The sequence below is a fragment of the Myotis daubentonii genome, chromosome 5 (genome assembly GCF_963259705.1).
Source record: "Myotis daubentonii chromosome 5, mMyoDau2.1, whole genome shotgun sequence".
NCBI lineage: Eukaryota > Metazoa > Chordata > Mammalia > Chiroptera > Vespertilionidae > Myotis > Myotis daubentonii.
The window spans coordinates 92,194,401-92,215,022 of NC_081844.1; the positions used below are offsets into that span (position 1 = coordinate 92,194,401).

Below are 20,622 nucleotides of genomic sequence, written 5' to 3' on the forward strand. Positions count from 1 at the left end.
GTGATTTAGTGGGAAGTAAATGAGGTAATATTGGGGGTGACATTCAACTGAGAGGCTTTTGCTATGATGTCAATGAGGTAGAGTCATGTGTGGAATCAGTGTAGTGGAATGGGGGGGCTCAGACACTGGAGTCCATGTAGTTCTGGGTTCAAACTCACTGTACCACTTACCAGATGGGTGTTCCTAGTCCTGACACGTCGCTCCACTCCTTCTGGTAATGTCATACATACCACCCTTGGCAGGCCATGGCCTCATGGTGAGCCAGGTGTACTTTCTGAGCTTGTAACTTTGGGATTGTCCAGGTGACTTCCTCAGCCTGAGAAACACATACTCTGGGTGGCCATTGTGTCTCCTGCTAGTGCCCAGTTTGGGACAGAGTAGAGAGGAGCCACCATAGCTAACCTGCAGTTATATGAGTGAGATGTAAATACTGTTGTATGACTCATCTAGACTTGTCTATTTTACAAAGTGAGAAGTGAGGGTAAGTCTTATTTTGTCAACTGAAAAGGGGGCATAGGAACAATATCTCCCTCTTAGTGAAGCTGTGAAAATGTAGAGAGATAATAGTACCAATGAATGTTATGAAGTAAAGCTTTTTTCCTGGTTTCTATTATTAAGGAACTGGTAATCAAGTTAGAATTAATATTAAAATTTTCAACATTTACAAAGGGAAACATACAATTATGGTAAGATATTCCTTCTGTTGATATAATATTCAAATAAGCAAGCTTTACCCAAGTCTGTTTAAGTCCTATTTAAAAATGTCTACTTGCTTATAAATCATTTCTATGCATTAATGTAGGGTTTTTTTAAACATACAATTTATTTCATATCTTTGAAAACAATGAATTGCTTTTCTTTTAACTTTTTTTTAAAACCTGCTCAATATAACCATTCCAGCCTACTGAATTCATGGTATATACTTTTCGCAATGTATATATTTCACTAGCAATAGTATAATTTAGGTAGATGCAGCAATTTCTAGGCCACATGAAAATTAGTTAAAACTCTAAAATCTTGACATTACCTAGAACATGTTTTCAAAGTATAACATATATGTATGTCTAATGCAGAGTTCCAATGTGATTTAATGATTCAAAGGGGATGTAAATGAAGAGGTAGGTTGTTTGGATGGCTTGAACCTTTGCTTGGCTTGCATAATCCAGCACAACCTCAAGCTTCTTTTTTTTTTTCAATTGAATCTTTATTGTTCAGATTATTACATTTGTTCCTCTTCCCCCCCCCCCCCATCCTCCCAGCTCCCACCCCACCCTCCGCCCTCACTCCCCACCCACTGTCCTCATCCATAGGTGCACGATTATTGTCCAGTCTCTTTTCGCATCTCCCACACCCCTTTCCCCCCCAAGAATAGTCAGTCCATTCCCTTTCTATGTCCCTGATTCTATTATGATGACCAGATTATTTATTCACTTGATTCTTAGATTCACTTGTTGATAGATGCATATTTGTTGTTCATAATCTGTATCTTTACCTTTTTCTTCTTCCTCTTCTTAAAGGATACCTTTCAGCATTTCATATAATGCTGGTTTGGTGGTGATGAACTCCTTTAGCTTTTCCTTACCTGTGAAGCTCTTTATCTGACCTTCCGTTCTGAATGATAGCTTTGCTGGATAAAGTAATCTTGGTTGTAGGTTCTTGGTATTCATCACTTTGAATATTTCTTGCCATTCCCTTCTGGCCTGCAAAGTTTCTGTTGAGAAATCAGCTGACAGTCGTATGGGTATTCCCTTGTAGGTAACTGGGTTTCTTTCTCTTGCTGCTTTTAAGATTCTCTCTTTGTCTTTTGCTCTTGGCATTTTAATTATGCTGTGTCTTGGTGTGGTCCTCTTTGGATTCCTTTTGTTTGGGGTTCTCTGTGCTTCCTGGACCTGTTGCTTCTTCGCATTTCGAATCTTTGACTTGATTCTTGCGCTCCTCTGGTCTGCTGTTGGGTGTCTGTATAATATTCTTTATTTCAGTCAGTGTATGCTTAATTTCTAGTTGGTTCTTTATCACAACATCGAGGGTCTCATTAGATTTCTTGAGGATCTCACTACATTTATCGGCGGCTTCTAGACAGGTCTTAAGAGACCTTAAAAGTGTGGTTCTAAACTCAATATCCTCCATTGACAGTTTTGTCCTGTTTCTTTGTCTCCGCATTTTTTATGCTTTCTTGGTACACCCCCAAGTGGTCTTTGTGCGCAGTCTTGTTGCCTTTAAGCCTTGATTGATGTCGGCAATACCGGGGGTGATTTGACCTCCGGGCTAACTGGCTATGAGAGTCAGCTGTGTCTGCAGTGGGAGAGCTTCTGTGCTGGATCTCTAGGGCGGTGCTAATCTAGCCTTTGCCTGAGGCTATCCGGCAAATGGTTCTGGGCCGGGCTTGGGCGGGGCGGGTCCCCGGGGATCTACAGGGTGGGCAGAGCGAGCAGTTATGGCTGCTCTCAGTTCCTTCCCCAGGGGCTCTGCCTCTCAGAGTCCCAGCAATGGCTGCAAACCTCGGAGAGAAAGCTGCCTTCGAGTTCCGACTGAAGCCAGACAGTCCCGCTTCTCCCGTTTGAGTCTGGGTCCCCAGAGACTCGCCCAGATCTGGAGCTCAGAGTCTGAAACTCCCTCCCGATTGAAAACAACAACCGCGCCCTCCGCCTCCAGCCCGCTCTGCGCGCGCACTCCGCACCTCAGTATTTCACTTCAGCACTGCGCCTCCTCTGAGTCTGGGTATGATATTCTCTTTCCTCCTAGTTGTAGAATTTCCACTCAGCCAGCCTTCCTGTGGTTCTGGATGCTGTCTGTTCTGTCCTTTAGTTATATTTCTGAAGTGGTTGTTCGAGGGCAGCAATCTCCGGCGTTAACCTATGCCGCCATCTTGGTTTCTCCTCAAGCTTCTTTATAATGTTTATATAGTCCCTTTCCACACATTGACAAAATTTCAAAAATGAAGTCTCCAGCCAGGTAGAGAGAATGTGGAAATTTTGCATCTTTTTACAATGAATCCTGTGGGATATTTAAAACAGATACAGAGGGAAGATAACGAGTAGCTCTGTTGCTATTTTCTGCACTAATATTAATGGACAGCATCCAAGGGTAATTCTTCCACTCTAGCTTAATTATAAAATGCTGATGAGGCTTTCATGTCATAATTAGCATGCTTTCGGTTATTTTATCTTTTACCTCTGGGTCAAAATCTGGCACATTGACTACTTTTTGCCAATGAGTTAACCATAATTTTAAGTGGTCTGTAATTATAACAGTGTTATTGGCCATCTATTCTACAAACAAATCACACATATTATATCAAGGTGGCAGATTGCTAGCATATTAAAGTTAGTGGTATGCTGAGGTGTGGTGTTGTCCAATTTCTATGGTGTACATATTCCCACTGTGGCTGATTTTAGGCTATCATTTGACAACAGGCTCTCAAAATTTCTATGTATGTAACAATTTTGCAAACCAGTTTTTGCTGGCACCAGCACATCACTGAACAGCTGATACTTATCTATACTGGATTTTTATGTTGGAATAATGATACTTTTAATTATCCTGCAATGTCTTCATTCAGATACAACTCACCCATTAAAAGAATGCCCTTATGTATTACTGTTAAGGGCACTTTACAGTAGTAATTATGATAATTTAAGTCATAGGCTATTTTTAGAAGCTAATCAAAGTATAAATCTTGTCGCCAAGAAAAAAAGTACAAACTAATAATTAAAAAATCACTTTCAGGGGATTCTCGGGCCTTCTGACACTTGTTCATAAGTCTCAGATTAAGAATCTCTGCTATGTCTTTGGTCTACCAACTAATTGGGCAAGCAACCTTCTGAATGTCAGAGCTTCAGTTCACTGAGTCTGTGAATTACTAGAGAGCTCAAAAGTCACTGTCTCATTGGAGAAGAGTTAAATTGCCGGCATTTATCTGACTAACCTCTTCTATCATTATTCTAAAATTCAGAGATCACAAGGAATTCATGAGATGATGAGATCAGCTATGAGTATAGTTGAAAATTTAGTGTCTCCCTTTGTTCTACTAATTTCATATGAACTATTATATAAACTAACTCTAGGATGTGTGTATTTCAATTTTCACTTTGAAATATAAACTTCCCATTTGTATATAAGTGCATGTGTATGTATGTGTACATAGACAAAACCTTAATTAAGCCTCACATTTCCCCCCCTTTTTAATGCTGGGCTTCATTAAACCTATTGCCCCCTGACTTGGCCAAATACCTTTTTTAATATGGTCTCATAGTACTTGTATTTGTATTTTGTAGCACACTTCACAATTAGATTTGAATAATTAACTCTGTAATGGTTTTCAAAAACCATCTCTTCTATTAGAAGCAAACTTTCAGGGTCAAGGAATTCATAACCTGGAGCATGCACTTCACCTACTGTGTCCTTAGTTAAGATCTGTTGAATGAAAGAGTTAGTGAGTTAGTGATAATTTGGGGGTTATAAATTTTTAGGAAAAAAAGGTAGATGAGGAGAAAATAAAAAAGAGACCGAAGTTTTAATCAAGCAACCAAATTACTTCAGTTTTAGTGTTATTTATTTTCTATCCATCCACTATAACAGCAGCATTTTTAGGCCTGGGAGTTGATGTTTAGGTCATTGGGAATTGATGTTAAGGATAGTAACCCTATTAGATCTTCATCAAGAATATGTCTACTTTAAAAGGCAAGAAGGAAACTCATTTGTCCTCCATTTCTGAAGTTTTGTTTTGCCAAGTCTTTTCAACTTAACTCACAAATGACCAGAGAGTTCTGCTCACCAAAATAAATCATCACTGGAGAATTATAATTCATTAAAGTTTGGCTTGTGATTAGCAAAACAAATTTTAAAAAATATTGAATCACTTTGGAGATGACTGTTCAGTTAGGAAATGGTGCCATCAGAGACCATGACTCCAATTTTTCAATAGTATGGTTCATTCAATTTAGGAAACATTCAGAGACTAAAAGCTAGAACTTGCCTATCTTAGCATCAGTGAACCCGGGAATTGGGAAGGGCCTTCTTGCACTGCAGGCACAGCAGGCACACCATTTATAAACTGAACTAATTAAATGGCCAACTGAGGTTAGGCATCTCTATCAGAAACAAAATCTTCTGGTTCTTAACATGGTTCTCTTTGGAGCTGTTGTTTGGTTCAGTATATTAGAATGTGAAGTTGACTCACTTTCCATGTATTCACTGAGCATCTACCATTGTAATAGATAGAGTTCCAGGGTTCTAGCAAGAGCAAAAATGAACACAAGATACCCCATACCTTTGATACATTTACATTCTGGCAAAGCAGGGATATAAATCAACGAAATACAAAGCCGAGTGAAGAAAAAGATTACAAGACAAAAAGTGACAGAGAATTCAGATGCCATATCTATCAAATCAAACAAGGTTTCATGGAAGAGGTACAACATTGAGATGGACATTGAAGGATAGGAAGGATAGAAACAGATGGAGATTGGTGATAAAGAGGGCAGTCTATAAGCAAATATGTGCAGCTGGGAAAATTGCAATATATTTTCATAAGAAGAACACGTAATACAGTTTCTTGAGATGATATGATGGAAGATGAATCAGGAAAGTAGGTTTTTCCCATATTATACATGGGGAGTGTTATTTACATAATGCAGGATTGAGTAGCTGAAAATAATGGGTTTGAAACCAGTAGTTACCATTTGACTTGTCTTTTTACCAAGATAGTAGTATTCCACACTTCTGTTTATGAAGTTAGACTTTAGATATCCAAGTTTAGATCAAATTGTGAAAATAACTAAGTTTGTGTTTGGTATAGTTTATGTATCTTGTGATCTTCCACCACAGCCTTCTACCTCATCCCATTCTTCTCTAGGTAGAACTTGTATCTGATCACATTCCTGGTGAGGACTGACTGATAATGACTTGGGCATGGGGATGGTGGGGATAAGTTGTAAGGATCAATCCCATGTTATGAGGCAGACTCTTGTAAAAGTAAAAGTCTTCAGACTCTAAGGCAGCCGTGGGCAAACTACGGCCCGCGGGCCGGATCCGGCCCGTTTGAAATGAATAAAACTAAAAAAAAAAAAAGACCGTACCCTTTTATGTACTGATGTTTACTTTGAATTTATATTAGTTCACACAAACACTCCATCCATGCTTTTGTTCCGGCCCTCCGGTCCAGTTTAAGAACCCATTGTGGCCCTTGAGTCAAAAAGTTTGCCCACCCCTGCTCTAAGGAATCATATAATGGCAGAATATGAGGCAGTAGGGTAAATAGTTTGCTGTGGAGGAACTCTGGCATGGACCCTTCAAATCATGGGAAGGAAAACCATATCTACATGTCTTCCTTGTGTGGCTGACAGGGACCATTAGTTGTTAGAGTAACCACAGCCTGACTCAGAGTGAGGATGACTCAGGAAAAACCATTTGCAAGAGTGGAAAATACTCAGAGTATAGCTAGTCATGTTCTCTTTGCTAGTCATGTTCTCTTCATCAACTAGTGAAGGGGCTCCACTGTCAGGTGGTTGTGGGTTTTAGATCCAGGTTTAAGTAGCGATTTTCACATTTGTTTAAAAACACACCTAGAAATGGATATATAAGTTCGGAGAGCCATTTTCCTCCCCCTTATCATATAACAAGGCATAAGTTATGGGCTGACCCTTCCATAACTGTGGAGGCAGAGAGGAATGAGAGTTCCTTTTATGTTGTCTGTCCTGTATAGTGCGCTGTGTGGAGGTGAGAGCTGCTGATGGACAGCTGACAGGGGAAGTGGGGGCCCGCCTCTTCAGTCAGCTCCATAAGGTGACATTCCGTCAGGAAGATGTTCCGCTGGACAGGTGGCCCTTGTGGGTGATGCTGTGGGTGCCACTGTTTGCAGGAAGGAGAGATCACACTCTGGAACGCTGCTCGGAAGCGGCGAGATAGTAGGTTATAGATAATGGGGTTGACAGCGGAGCTCAGATAGAAGAAGACACCTGGAATTCAGGGGTTAAATAGACACACCGAGGAGACATTAAGTGAGAGGCATGCTGGGAAGAAGCATAAATATTTAACAAAGCCTAGAATCCCCATGACTGCCTATTTTGGAAGTGATAATATATACAAGACAGTAATTGAGGATACAAAATGCTCTGCCAACTGTGTACATAGGAATCAAACACAGAAAGATTAAAGAGTCTTGGCAAATTTTAGGCCAGCAAGGGATCTCTCTGAGATGTTCTGCAACTTCCTTTGATCCACACTTGTTTAATTAAAGAGCATGTTCCCACGGCATTAATGAGTGATGCTTAACTATCAGAGGAAGAGAGATGATTTTGTCTCATTGGAGTTGTGCTTAAATCTATAATTTGAAACTTGTAAGCAATGGAGGAATGGCAAGTCAGTCAAGGCATTGTCCCTGCTGAGATTCCTTATATGCTTAATATCTCTTCAAAGAAATATTTCCCAGTGCCTCTTCTTATTTAGCTTTTCCCTTCCATGGCTCTTCCCACCTAATTTCCATCCTTATTAAATAACTGCATTTTGCCATTTATTTTCTCCACCAAGTGCCTTGCACACTGCCACTTTCTTGTTAGTATCTGCTCATCCTTTATTACCATATCCTATTTTATTTCCCCAAAGCCCACGAGGTGCCTAAGGTTGAGAATCAGAGGACTTAGTTTCTGACCTTGGCCTTTGCTTATTCTGAGAGAATTGGCATTTCATTTTTTTCTCTGTAAAATGGGAATTATAATACAGGCCTAACTCACCTCCCTGGATTATTGTGAGGATAACGTTGAGATACTATCCACAGAGGGACTGAGAATGGTTGAGAATATAAAGCAAGTGACAGGTACTGTCATCAACATGTTCATCATTGCCCTCATTTATTTAGTTCAGGACATGGAAAGTGCCATATGCTCTGTGCACAGAATTGGGAACAAAGGAATAGAGAAGGAAAACATTTCTATGGACTATTAATTCATTCAATAAACCAATATTAATTGAACTCTTATTAAGTGCCAGGAACTTTGAGGTATGTTCAAAGGTAATGGATTTAGAATTTGTTTTCCAAGGACTTGGAATAGTATTACAGAGGCAAGATCTCTGCCCTACATCAATAATTGATAATAGAACAATACCAAATAATATCTGTCAAGAGCAAAATATGTCATACCAATAGCCATGTTATGGAAATTCACATAATGGCATAAATATAAAGAGTATGATGGTAATGAAAGATTTAATGGGGGTGATTGAATTCCAGCCAGACCCTGAAGTGGGTAGCAGAGTTGGTCAAGAGAGGAGACAGTTCTGAAGATAGAAGGCATAGCACGCACACATATGCAGAGGTAGCAGTCGTTATGCCCTAGCCAGTTTGGCTAAGTCAATAGAGCATCGCCTAAGGACTAAAGGGTCCCAGTTTCTGGTCAAGGGCACATGCCTGGGTTGCAGGCTCGATCCTCAGTAGAGGGGCATGCAGGAGGCAGCCAAACAACAATTCTCTTTCATCACTGATGTTTCTATCTCTCTCTCTCTCCCTCTCCCATCCTCTCTGAAATCAATAAAATATATTTTAAAAATATATTGCAGGAATAATGCAGAGTGTGCATAACTCTCTAGTCAATCAGTTTGATAAGCATATGGTCAATGATTGGAAGTATTATAACTTGGGGATCAAAAGGCTGGTTAGGGACATTTTCTATAGTGTTTAAGGTTTCACCTGGTTGGTACTATAGGGGAGGGAGAGATTATATCTTAACAAGAAAATGTTATAAATACCATAATTTGGAAGTCTTAAAATTATCATCTTGATACATTTAGTGAGGGATAGTCAGCTAGTCAAGTCTTATGTGATCTTGTGGTGTTTTTCAGTTTATTCAGTCACCCCATTTTTCTCAGATTATCATGAAAATAAGAGCTGTAAATAATTTTGAGATTTTTGTCTAAAATAATCCTATATAATAAAAGGGTAATATGCAAATAGACTGACCAGCAGAACAACTGAACAACCAATCAAAGCATAATATGCTAATGATATGCTAAGGCTGCTGAACTGCTTCCTATGACGTGCACTGACCACCAGGGTACAGACAGCCAAACGGTTGACCAGTTGCTATGATGTGCACTGACCACCAGGAGGCAGATGCTCTGATCAGTAGGTTACCTTGCTGCTGGGGTCTGGCTGATTGGGACTGAGCGAGATGGGCCAGACACACTCTGGAGCCCTCCTGCGGTCCCTCCCCAGTCCGATCGTGCACCAGTGGGGTCCCTCAGCCTGGCCTGTACCCTCTCGCAATCCAGGACCCCTTGGGGGATGTCAGAGAGCTGGTTTCAGCCTGATGCCACAGGCCACTCCCCTTGGGAGGGCACCAGACAGAGGGCTCATGGCTGGTGAGCGCTGCTGTGGCAGGGCGAGCCTCTCCCTATCAGGACTGATTAGGCACAAGCCCACAGCAGGCACAGTGGGGCCAGGATGAGAAGGTAGGAGCTGCAGACAGCATTGGACTGCAGGTTTCCCAATCCCTGCAGGCCACCCAAAGGGACCCCACCTGTGTACAAATTTGTGCACCAGGCCTCTAGTAGTTTAACATAACAGAAAGTTCTAATGTCCAAGTATAAGCTGTTCACAAGGCCTGCACAAAAGAAAAAGGAAGTGTAGAAAATAAATAATATACGTGATATTCATATACATATGTTTTCTATTGTTTTAGCTCTGTGCACATCTGGAGCTTAATTTGCACAAATTGATCTTATCTTGCCCCTGTGAACCAGCTGGTGACTAGCAGAAGCTCAGGGACAGAAGTGATCTGAACCCAAGACTCACAGACACACTGACTGAGGAAGGGGAACCTACATGGCCATTCTCTGCTCTATTTTGGGCTCAAGAACTCTGAACTTGAAGTTAGATGATTTTGCCACAACCCTGCTTTTACTATTTGTCAGAAGTTTGCCTTTGGGAAAGCCATTTATTTTCTTGTGGAATTGTTCTTCAACAGAAAATGGTGATGATAATATGCGGTGATTATAGAAAGATACATATATAGCATTTTACAGTTTAAAATTTCTTAGTAGCTAATATTTTATTTGCTTCTTACCATCAGTGCATACTTGTAGAGGGAAGGTGTCATTGCCATTTTATAGTAGAAGAAACTGGCATAAAGGAAGCCATGTTCTTCAGAAAATTAATGGTGGAAGTGAGATGCAAATCCGGGTCCTCTGACTTAGTGACCTTTCCACCCCTATTTCCACCACACTCTCTAGTATCTTCAACAGGCAGCATTAAAGTAGCCTAAAGGCAGACCTTGACGCACCATGAATATAGTAAAACCCTTTGGCTGACTTTCATGAGGATCTAACACTTGCTAAAAAACAATACAAGATTTCAGGGACATGGATGTTTAATAAATAAGAACCAATTCAAGCATGTGGTCATTGGAAAGAAAATCAAGACAATCACTCCTCAGACCATTTTTCTGCTGTAGTCATTGTGCTTAGAGTTGAGGTCTTCCATAAAGTAGCATCTAAAATAGTGATCAGGTATATTTCTTTTGGACCAATAACATACCTAATTGATATTTAAATAAAATAAAAAATCAAATGTCTTCATTATTGTACGGCAGGCCCCCATGATAAATCAGTATATCCAGACAGAAACTACTGCCCTAAGCAAAATAAAGCAGCTGCAATTACCCGGATGCTTGTGATGCAGCCAAAGGAGCTAAGATTTTACCTGACACCACGTGGATGAGATTGAACACAGCAGCCAGGGGTTCAGTCCACTCCTCCACAAAGCTGAAGAAGAGCCGCTCAGTGTGGAATGGGGTCCAACAGATAGCAAACACTAAGACCAAGACAACTGAAGAAGGAGGATGAATGGGAGAACAAAAGGCAGTCAAAACGAGGATAGGTATCCAATGGCCACTAAGTCCATCCATTCCTTCCAGCATTTTCCCTTCCATCTTGGTTATCATTATTACAGACTGACTAGATCACGAAGAGTCTCTACATAAAACATTTAAACGTAAGAACGAATTATATAGGACTTAGGATCAGTTTTCTATATGATTGTACAAGATTTCTTATATAATGTAAGTCTGCTCTAGAACATTTTAAATAGTATCAAATTTATTCCAAAAACATTCTATTGTGGAAAGTAAATTATGTTGCAAGTAGACTGTTGGAACCACATAAATTGGCTATATATACAAATAAAATGGTTGGGTTCAAGAAATTGATCGTAGATTAATAAAAATATTATTGACTGTAGTATGAATTTATTTGTTACTCTAGAAGGAATTAAAAGCTGCTCTGAATCTAATCATTTAAAATTCTGTAAGGGATGAGAGAGGAGAGAGAGAAAGAGAACAATCATAAGTATAATAATCCTTTACAAGCATCTTTTGATTGGAATAGGGGATGTGTCTATTATATTAGATGTTCCTAGACTACAGAATTGCTTCTAGTTTCTTTTTATTTGTTTTTACCTTTTATTTTGAAATAATTATAGATTCACAAGAAATTGTACTTTCTAGTTTCTTATTTTTAGCTCCCAAAACAGCAATTGGTGCTGCTGCTGTTACTCTATGGGGCATTTAATCTCCACACATATAAATATATATTTTTTCTTCTTCTGAAGTTATGAAGTATTTTCCTTTTCCAAAACATGATGCTTGAGATTTGCCTCAAAATAATCTTCTGACTTTAACCCTCCAAGAAAAAGTCCCTAACCTGCTCACTACTGCCTACAATTCCCCGTAATTAAAATTTTAATTGCTTTAAAAATGAATCCTTCATACTAAAGGCAAATGCTTTGCAGCATATTTTATCACCGTGACTAACGTGAATGCACTTCAAGTCTTTTTGTGAGAGTAGATTATGATCAAGGAGAAAGGGGAGCGATAATAAAGACATGATATTTCTTAACAGGGAAAGTCAAGTGCCAACAGGGACTAAAACATTTTCAAGAAGATGAGTCTTAGAGTTGAAATGACAAACTTTGGTGACTTGCACAGGTTTTGTTGTTGTTGTTGTTCATAAATGCCATATAGTTATGGTGAGTGTTTCATGTACATATTAGCCTGGAGGATTTGTTTCTTCCAAACCTTAGGTTTTGACTTGGAAAGTATATCATAAACCTCCTTTCTCCCATTACTATCTCCTATAGGGTAGCACTGGATCAAATATTTTTATCAAATGCTTTTGGGAGAGTGTGGATCAGTGCCTGATTATGTATTTTTAAACACATTATTTATATAAAATCATGCAATGTCATAGGTGGAATGACTATGTAGGGGTACTCTTGGGCAGCTGTTCTTAATCTGGGGGTAAAGTATTTCATGGAATCCAAGAATGGGTAGCAGGGGTTTTATGATCGCCTGAAATGAGTTTTAAAATGTTTGTGTATGTGATTTGTACATTTTCTAAGTGGTGCACTCACAGTTTTCTTTACATTTTAAAACAAATCAATCCATAAAAAATAAGTTTAAAAGCACCTGCTTATTTTAGAGGGAGAAAGAGATGCTCAAAAGTTCGCAGAGTGGATGTGATTTGCCAAAGAGCACACAGCGTATTACAGTGAATGCAATTTAGTGTGTTGTTTTGAGTGTTAAAAATGGAAATAGGAATGAGAGAGGTCCTAGAAACTTGAGTAAGCCATGGAAGACCAGACCATGATACTACATTTCAGGAGAATTTTGATCCTGATACTCAGAAGCACTTTCTCAGCACCAAATGCAACTCTTTTCCTTTTATAAACACAAACAAACAAACAAAAACAGTGGAGGACTTACATAGCATTTTGGTCACTGATTTTCTGTAGGGTCTTTGAATATTTGTAGTTATTTTGTCTGCCTCAAGGGTTTGGTCTTTCTTTAGCTGCAAGGGAAGTGGAAAGAAATGTTAAGAAAGAAAACATTTTCCCTTCTATTTGGATCTGAGAAGTGTAACTCTAACATACATTCTCAGACCAAAAATTGGGAATTAAAATAAATATAAGAATTTGTCAAAGTTTAACAATAAGTTGGAGGTGGAGTTGGACCTAGATCATCTAACTCAACTGGACAGGTGGATGTGGCCAAGTTGCAGTACAACCATTTACCATCTGCTATTCTATAGAACCCTTGTTATATATGGCATGTTAATAGGCATTCTATGAAAAATGTAAAATTATAAAGTAAAAAAATAATGTTTGATAGGCTTTTCCATTCAACTATATCAGGGGTCCTCAAACTACGGCCTGCGGGCCACATGCAAATACAAATATTGCAGTTGTTCCCGTTTTGTTTTTTTACTTCAAAATAAGATATGTGCAGTGTGCATAGGAATTTGTTCATAGTTTCTTTTTAAACTATAGTCCGGCCCTCCAACGGTCTGAGGGACAGTGAACTGGCCCCCTGTTTAAAAGTTTGAGGACCCCTGATCTATATAATAAAAGCCTAAGAGACCATTACAGTGAAACGGCCGGTTGCTATGATGCGCACTGACCATCAGGGGGCAGACGCTCAATGCAGGAGCTGCCCCCTGGTGGTCAGTGCACTCCCACAGGGGGAGCACCACTCAGCCAGAAGCCGGCTCAAGGCTGGTGGGCACAGTGGCAGTGGCGGGAACCTCATTCGCCTCCACGGTAGCTCTAAGGAGCAGCGAGCAGGCAGGCAGGCGGGCAGTAAAAAGCCAGGGGTCCCAGACTGTGAGAGGGATGTTCGACTGCCGGCTTAGGCCCACTCCCCGCGGACATCCCTCAAAGTGTCCTGGACTGCGGAGGGCGCAGGCCGGGCTGAAGGACCCCCTCCCTCTCCAGTGCATGAATTTCATGCACTGGGCCTCTAGTTCATTCAGTAATTATTATACATCTATTAGAATGTAATCCCTCTGCTATGTGGTGAATAGGCAGTAGAAAGCCAAAACAGGTATTATTTCTGTTTTATGAAGTCTATAGTCTCCATTGTAGGTCTTCTCAGAGCCTTTAATATGCTAATGGGCATTATGAATCTTCATAAAGCATAATATGAAGATTTATTATTTCCTCCAAATTGATCCAATAATATGAATTGGATTCAAATTAAATATTTCCTCCAAATTGATCCAATAATATGAATTGATCCCTTCCCCCATGCCCACCTTCCACACCCTACATCTCTCACCCAAGCCTCAAGGGAGATAATGCTTCTCTGACTAAACAATACCTTCCCCAAACTCCTTTTAGTGGAATACCTAGTACCATCTTGAAAAGCACAATTTGGGAAATATTACTAATATTACTAACAAGAGTGTATATGTTTCTGAGTTTAGAAATTATAAATACTCATCCTTTTTGGAAGAGGTGGTGATTCTTTAAGTAGCATCTGAACATTTCTTTCAAAAAATATGTTTTTATTGGGTTTTAGAGAGAGAGGAAAGAAAAGGGAGAGAGACAAACATCCATTGGCTGCCTCTTGCTCACTCCCTATTGGGGATTGAGCCTGCAACATGGCACATGCCCTGACTGGGAATCAAATTGGCACCCTCTTGGTGCATGGTTTGACACTCAACCAACTGAACAATGTCCACAATCTGAACAAATTTTTTTAAATTTAAAAAAGTCAATTCAACTCTGGTTGGCATGGGTGAATTCTGTTGCCAATTCATAATGCATGCTCCTCAACTCAAGCTTTAATGCTGTATGCAGGAGATACAAGGAGTTTGTGAGAGCTTCAGCAGAACCTCCTCCCAGATGGGAGGAACTTGCCCTGGGATTGGGTATTTTCCATCTCCATCATGTTTGATGTTTGGAGAGCAGCTCAGTGGAGACTTGTGTCCTGGAAGGAAGCTGCACTGACTACTTAGTTTGGAGCATACATGTGGCTCTCCTCCTTTTTCCTCCATCCTGGGATTTCATCAACCTATAGTTTCCTGTTTCCTGAAGGCAGTGGGTCCCAGAATCTATCATAACTTAAGATTTGTTAAAGGAATCAATAACAATCATCCTCAGAGTTGCTTAAGTCTCTTTAAAATCTTTTAGATCAAAATAGCCCTTTGAGATAATGTTTCCAAGTCTCTTGTTTTGAAGGTAGAGAAGCTAAAGTGCAGCAAGGAGGGGAATAATTCAACTTCATTCATGCACTCATTCATTCATCTTACAGAAAGATAACAAGGGATATCCAAGTATAGAATTTTAAATTGGAATAAATCTAAGGAAGAGAAATCACCAGGAACCATGAGCACCTATACAAGGTCCAAGTGTAACTAGGGAATCAGGGAGAGCTTCCCTGAGGAAGTGTGAGTGAAGTATGATTTAAAGTTAGAAAGTTAGAAAAGTAAAAGGAATTGTAGTGGTAGACGGCAGGAACATTTCAGGCAAAGATAGAGCAAGTACAGCATGTGCAAGGCCTTGAGTCCAATGACACAGACTAGGTTGTACCTCCAGACTTCAGTCTAGAGATCTTTAAACTCCTCTAGGAGTGACTTTCTAAGCAGGGAATTCCTTCATCCTTCCTGAGAACAGGAGGCCGGAAGTTGTATTACAGTCACAAAGCAAATTTGAGTGGTTTCTAAGCTGTTGTCTGAGCTGTCATTTAACTCCTGATACAAGATAGCTGAAGTCTCATGACAACAAAACAAAACTCCATGTAACTGGTTAGGGCGGGGAAATGTATGTGTTTCCTACTCAAATTAAATATTTCCTCCAAATTGATCGAAGTTAAGTGATTGCTTGGTGTTGGATGAGATGGTATTGATCCGTTTGGGGTGGATATTTCTCATAGGACTCACGGTATTTGGAATCATGCCGAAGTCCTTCCCCCCAAGTGAAATGCACGGAGCATTCTAAAGACATGATTGTGAGGTACTCTGGGAAAACATATGTCTCTGGGAATATAGGGGCCAGCCCTCCAGGAGGAGACGAGCACAGTTCTCTGCCTGATTAGATTTGCTTCTATGTCTAGACATCTGTGTACTTAGAATTTATTCTTCCTATTTAAACCTTGCCATTCACCTTAGGCCCAGTGGGTATTCACCAATGATATGAGAATATATTAATTGTCACGGCATACATGGTGTCCAAACCAAATTGAGGCATATGATGTAAATGTGATGTCAGCTTTGTATTTCAATTTATAACTCACATTGCTCCTACTCACACATTTTTCCTTCTTGTTTTTTAAAGGAATCACAGACTGTTAGAGCTATAAGGAGCCTTATATATAATCTGATGTGACCTTTTCAGTTTATAAATGTGAAAAGTAATTCCAGAAGTCGTGTGGCTTGCCTAAAGGCACAGTGGATGTGAGCTTCAGACCTGGGAGTCTAAATAGCCTCACGATTGTTTCCTACACAAGCCACCTCCTTAAATGGGTATAAAACTGTCACAGGCAGACGTCATCTCTATGAATTTGGATGCAGAGTATACTAGGAGAGGAATGACATAAACTTACTTCTACCCTCATCAAAAAACAGTTTCTCTCAGCTTATTTAGACTCAGAAAAAAAGAAAAAAAAAGGGAAGAAATTGATTTACCATTATGTGCACAGAAAAGGAACCTCTAAATATAAGATATGTTGCACAAACAGGGATAATTTTCTATTAATCCCAGCAATCTCTTATTCACACTGCCTTCTACTCTATTTTATGTGCTCTGTTTACCTCCCTACCCCCAAATCTCCACCGTCTCAAGAGAAGGCCAAGTTGACCTGGCTTAGGACACATTTTTGCATTTTAACCTGATATTTCAAACAGAATCAAAGCAATCACAGGACAGTGTCTGACTGTAAAACTGTAGAGTGGGGCAAAAGTAGGCTTACAGTTGTTTATCTGGAAAATAATATGATAATTAATAAATAATGATGATAATAACAATACAAGAATAAACTCTGTGTTATGTGTACTCACAATTATAAACCTACTTTTGCCCCACTCTGTATTTGTCTTGGAGTATAAATAGGCGGGAACAGTTTATGTTATACTGGGACCAAGTTGGTGCAAAGGCAGATTTCAATGCAGGCCATAGATCTGGGCAGAAAATAAAACAGCAGGCTGTGAAACTGGCTCTCCAGGGGTGACCACCTGTGCTATTTAATGAGGCTCCACCTCAGACACACTGAATCAGAATTTCCCCAGGGGAGGGGCTTGCATATTGCTACCCATAGTAAGGTTTCTGGGTAATTTGTAGAAACACCTAGGTTTGAGAACCGCAGGTATAGAGGGAAGAATAATAAAGTTGATTTAGAGGAAATAATTTATAGTTTGGGGTACTATTTGTCCAACTGAGGTAAGTCCTTTAACTTCTGGGTTTCCCCTCTGAGCTCATTCTGTTTTACTCTATGCTCCCTTCCAATTCTGAACTTCTCCAATTCTAAGTTCCTCTTACAAAACTTTGAGTCAGTGAGGAAAAAAAGATGCTGCCCTGAGCCAGCCAGCCTAGCTGGGATACTCACTCTGAGCCCCATGAGGTAGTAGAGGACACTGATGACAGTCATGGGGAGGATGTAGAAGAGGAAGGAGGTGGCCTGGATAATGAAATTATAGATCCACATGGGCTTGATGACCGCGCAGGTGGCAGAGCCCGGGACCAAAGACCCGTTGGGGAAGTAGTGGAGCTTGATGCCATGGAGGCTGGTGTTGGGCAGAGAGAAGAGAACGGAGAAGACCCAGATGATGCCCAGGACCCTGAGGGCCCTCCTCCGGGTGCACTCCAGCTTGGCGCGGAAAGGGTGGAGGATGGCCACGTAGCGCTCCACGCTGACCGTGGTGACGCTGAGGATGGAGGCGAAGCACACAGTCTCAAAGAGGGCCGTCTTGAAGTAGCAGCCCACGGGCCCAAACAGGAAGGGGTAGTTACGCCACATCTCATAGACTTCCAGGGGCATCCCGAGGAGCAGGACCAGGAGGTCCGAGATAGCCAAGCTGAAGAGGTAGTAGTTGGTGGGTGTCTTCATAGTCTGGTGCCGGAGAATCACCAGGCACACCAGGAGATTGCCAGCGACCCCAACCACAAAAATCAGGGTGTACACCACCGTCACCGGGAGGAAGAGGTGGCTGCGCTGAGGCCCACAGACAAAGGTCAGGTAGTCCTCTGTGCTGTTCAGGTATTTCTTGAATGGATCTTCCAGTTCCTGCTGGGGGATCCAGGAGACATTCTCATATTTTTCCATCATTGACGTTAAAATCCAAGGCCCAAGCTTCCTCTGGAAAGAGCCTCTGTCCCAAGATGAGACAGAAAGGAAAGAGAAAACCGACAGGGAAACACAGCCCCAGTGCAGGAGGCAGAGAGGGTGAGTGCTTCTGCCAGGATCTCTTTTGAAGAGCCCCCGAGAGACAGAAGCCCCGCCCCTCCTTAGGCTGTGGGCCAATGAGTGTGTGTCAGGCAGATTAGAGGACAGCTGGGTTGGGCTTGCTGGCTTTGCGTGCAGGGAGCTGGAGAGGAGGGGGGGAGACATTTCTCTGAATTGGAAGGAGCTGACAAAACAGAGCTGACACAGACGGTGGCACTGACTTAAGGTGTGAGCACTCTGAGCAGTGCATTTGGTAAAGTTGTGGGACTCTGGGTGGAAATACAAATTAAGATTGTAGGGTCATGGGCAGAAGAGTATAAATCTCCATTGATCCTTGTCACCTGTACAGCATGACAAAAATGGGAGATCAATAGATTTCTCAAGTTATCTTGTTCCTTTGGAAATTCAGGACTCCCTGGGGAAAGCATGATCAATGTGCCTTTTTGGTTTTGATTGCATCCACAATAGAATGAAAAGCCAAAAAGAACACTTGCCTGTCATCTAGCCCTGCCTGCTGTCTGACACTTTAATCTCCTTTGGCAGTGCATTTTGCAAAGGGCAGTGAAGTTTAGAATCAGGCACACCCATAGAAATCCTGTGAGACTTGGCAAAAGTTACTCAAACCCTTGCAGCCTCATTTTCTTATCTGTAAATTGGAGGGTCATTCATTCAATTTTATTCAACACATACTTCTTGAAGATTCATCATATACTGAGCTTTGTAGAAACATCAGTGAACAAGCAATACAGGTCTCTCTCACATGGATGTTCCTCTCAGTATCTCTCTCTCTCTCTCTCTCTCTCTCTCTCTCTCTCTCTCTCTCTCTCTCTCCCTCTCCCCCTCTCTCCTTTCTCTCTCTCTCCCTCCCTCTCTCCCTCCTCTCTCTAAAAAATCAGTGGAGCCTGGTCAGTGTGGCTCAATGGTTGGGCATAGACCTATTAACTAGGAGGTCATGTTTTGATTCCTGGTCAGGGCACATGCCCAGGTTATAGGCTCCATCCCCAGGAGGGGATGTGCAAGAGGCAGCCCATTAGTGATTCTCTCTCATCATTGATGTTTCTATCTCTCTTTGAAATCAATAAAAATATGTTTTAAATGACTCTTTAAAAAAAAAGGAATATAAGAATGGCAACACTTTTCAGTGAGATATGTGCCCTTCCTTACTTCTCCCTCAGGCTCTCCAGCTGTGGTTTGTCTTTGATTATTTCAATAAAGAGTCTAGGCCAGAGAAGAAAATCGGGAATAGATAGTTGGGTAGTATTGGATGGAAGTCCTAAACTCAGCAGTCAGAAAACCTGAATATAAATCCCAGGCCTACCATCAAGGGGATTATGTTTGGCCTAACATGTCCTTGAGCAAGTTGTTTTATATGCAGGTACGTCAGTGTCCTAATGCATGAAAGTATGGGTTGTGAGCTCCAATGATACTTGGGGAAGATACTTTGTAGCTTCCAAGAGATTTTTGCAATTTCTTGCTTAAATGGTCAGTCTTCCCACCAAAGACTTAAGATGTCTTATTCCCTATTCTACGTCCCTGGCTAGCATACTGCTGCCACATAAAGAGCATAAAGAGAACTCAATCAAGTTTGGGTAGATGGATGGATACACACATGAAGGAAAGGAGGAGGAAGAAAGAAAGGCAAGGACAGCAGGCTGGCTGCTTGTGTGACATTAGAGTCTTATTTGTGATCATCAGGTTTCCTACCATCTCTTTCTGGTCTTCTGTTTCTTTCATAGGTTTTGGGTTTTAGTGATGATACTACACTGGTTACCAGTATAGTAAAAACAACTGGGGCTCTGTGGTCAGGCAGACCTGGGTTTAATTTTGCTGCTTGAAACTATATGACCTTGGGCTAGTTACATACCATATCTAAGCATCAATTTTCTCCTCATAAAAATGGGATTCGCAATGCTTAATTTAGGATTGTTCTGAGGATTACATGCAAAATAGTTTAGCATGGGGTTTGGCATACGGTAAGCATTCAATAAATGCTATTTTCCTGCACTGACAGTTCAAGGAAATTGATCTACTGATGCAAAGATTTGATAGATGGCTGGTGTAGTAGTACATGGTAGGCATTCAATAAGTGGTTTGAAGTAGAATGCATAAATATAGTATTGATTTTTGTCTTCACTCACATTTTAGTTAAAGGTGATTATAATTCTGTAGTTATTTTTATATGATTAAATTTTAGTTTATTATCTTTAATTTTAAAATGTTGATTGTATAACTTCTGCCTTTTTTAAAAAAATTATCTTTAAATTTGAAAGTATTACAGGTTGACACAAAAGGTGTCTCCTTTGTTTTTGTTTTTCCCATTAACCCCCTCCTCCTGCACCGGCCCCTCCCAAGCCTTCACCACACTATTGTCTGTGTCCATGGACTACGCATATACACAAACATATAAATTCTCTGA

The 20,622-nt window shown here is 40.7% G+C and overlaps 1 protein-coding gene and 1 long non-coding RNA gene across 2 annotated transcripts in view; one reads left to right on the forward strand and one right to left on the reverse strand.

The window, feature by feature from the left end:
- The window catches only part of LOC132235884 (uncharacterized), a 221,536-nt gene that overhangs the window by 26,924 nt on the left and 173,990 nt on the right, over window positions 1-20,622 (forward strand). The gene's annotated exons all lie outside the window — the stretch shown is intronic.
- Window positions 6,233-18,188, reverse strand: NMUR2 (neuromedin U receptor 2). Its single transcript, XM_059695355.1, has 4 exons — window positions 17,370-18,188; window positions 12,753-12,837; window positions 10,694-10,819; window positions 6,233-6,956 (listed from the first exon to the last, which is right to left on the reverse strand). The coding sequence occupies exons 1-4, from the start codon at window positions 18,087-18,089 to the stop codon at window positions 6,682-6,684; spliced, it is 1,206 nt and encodes a 401-aa protein (XP_059551338.1). The 5' UTR covers window positions 18,090-18,188; the 3' UTR covers window positions 6,233-6,681.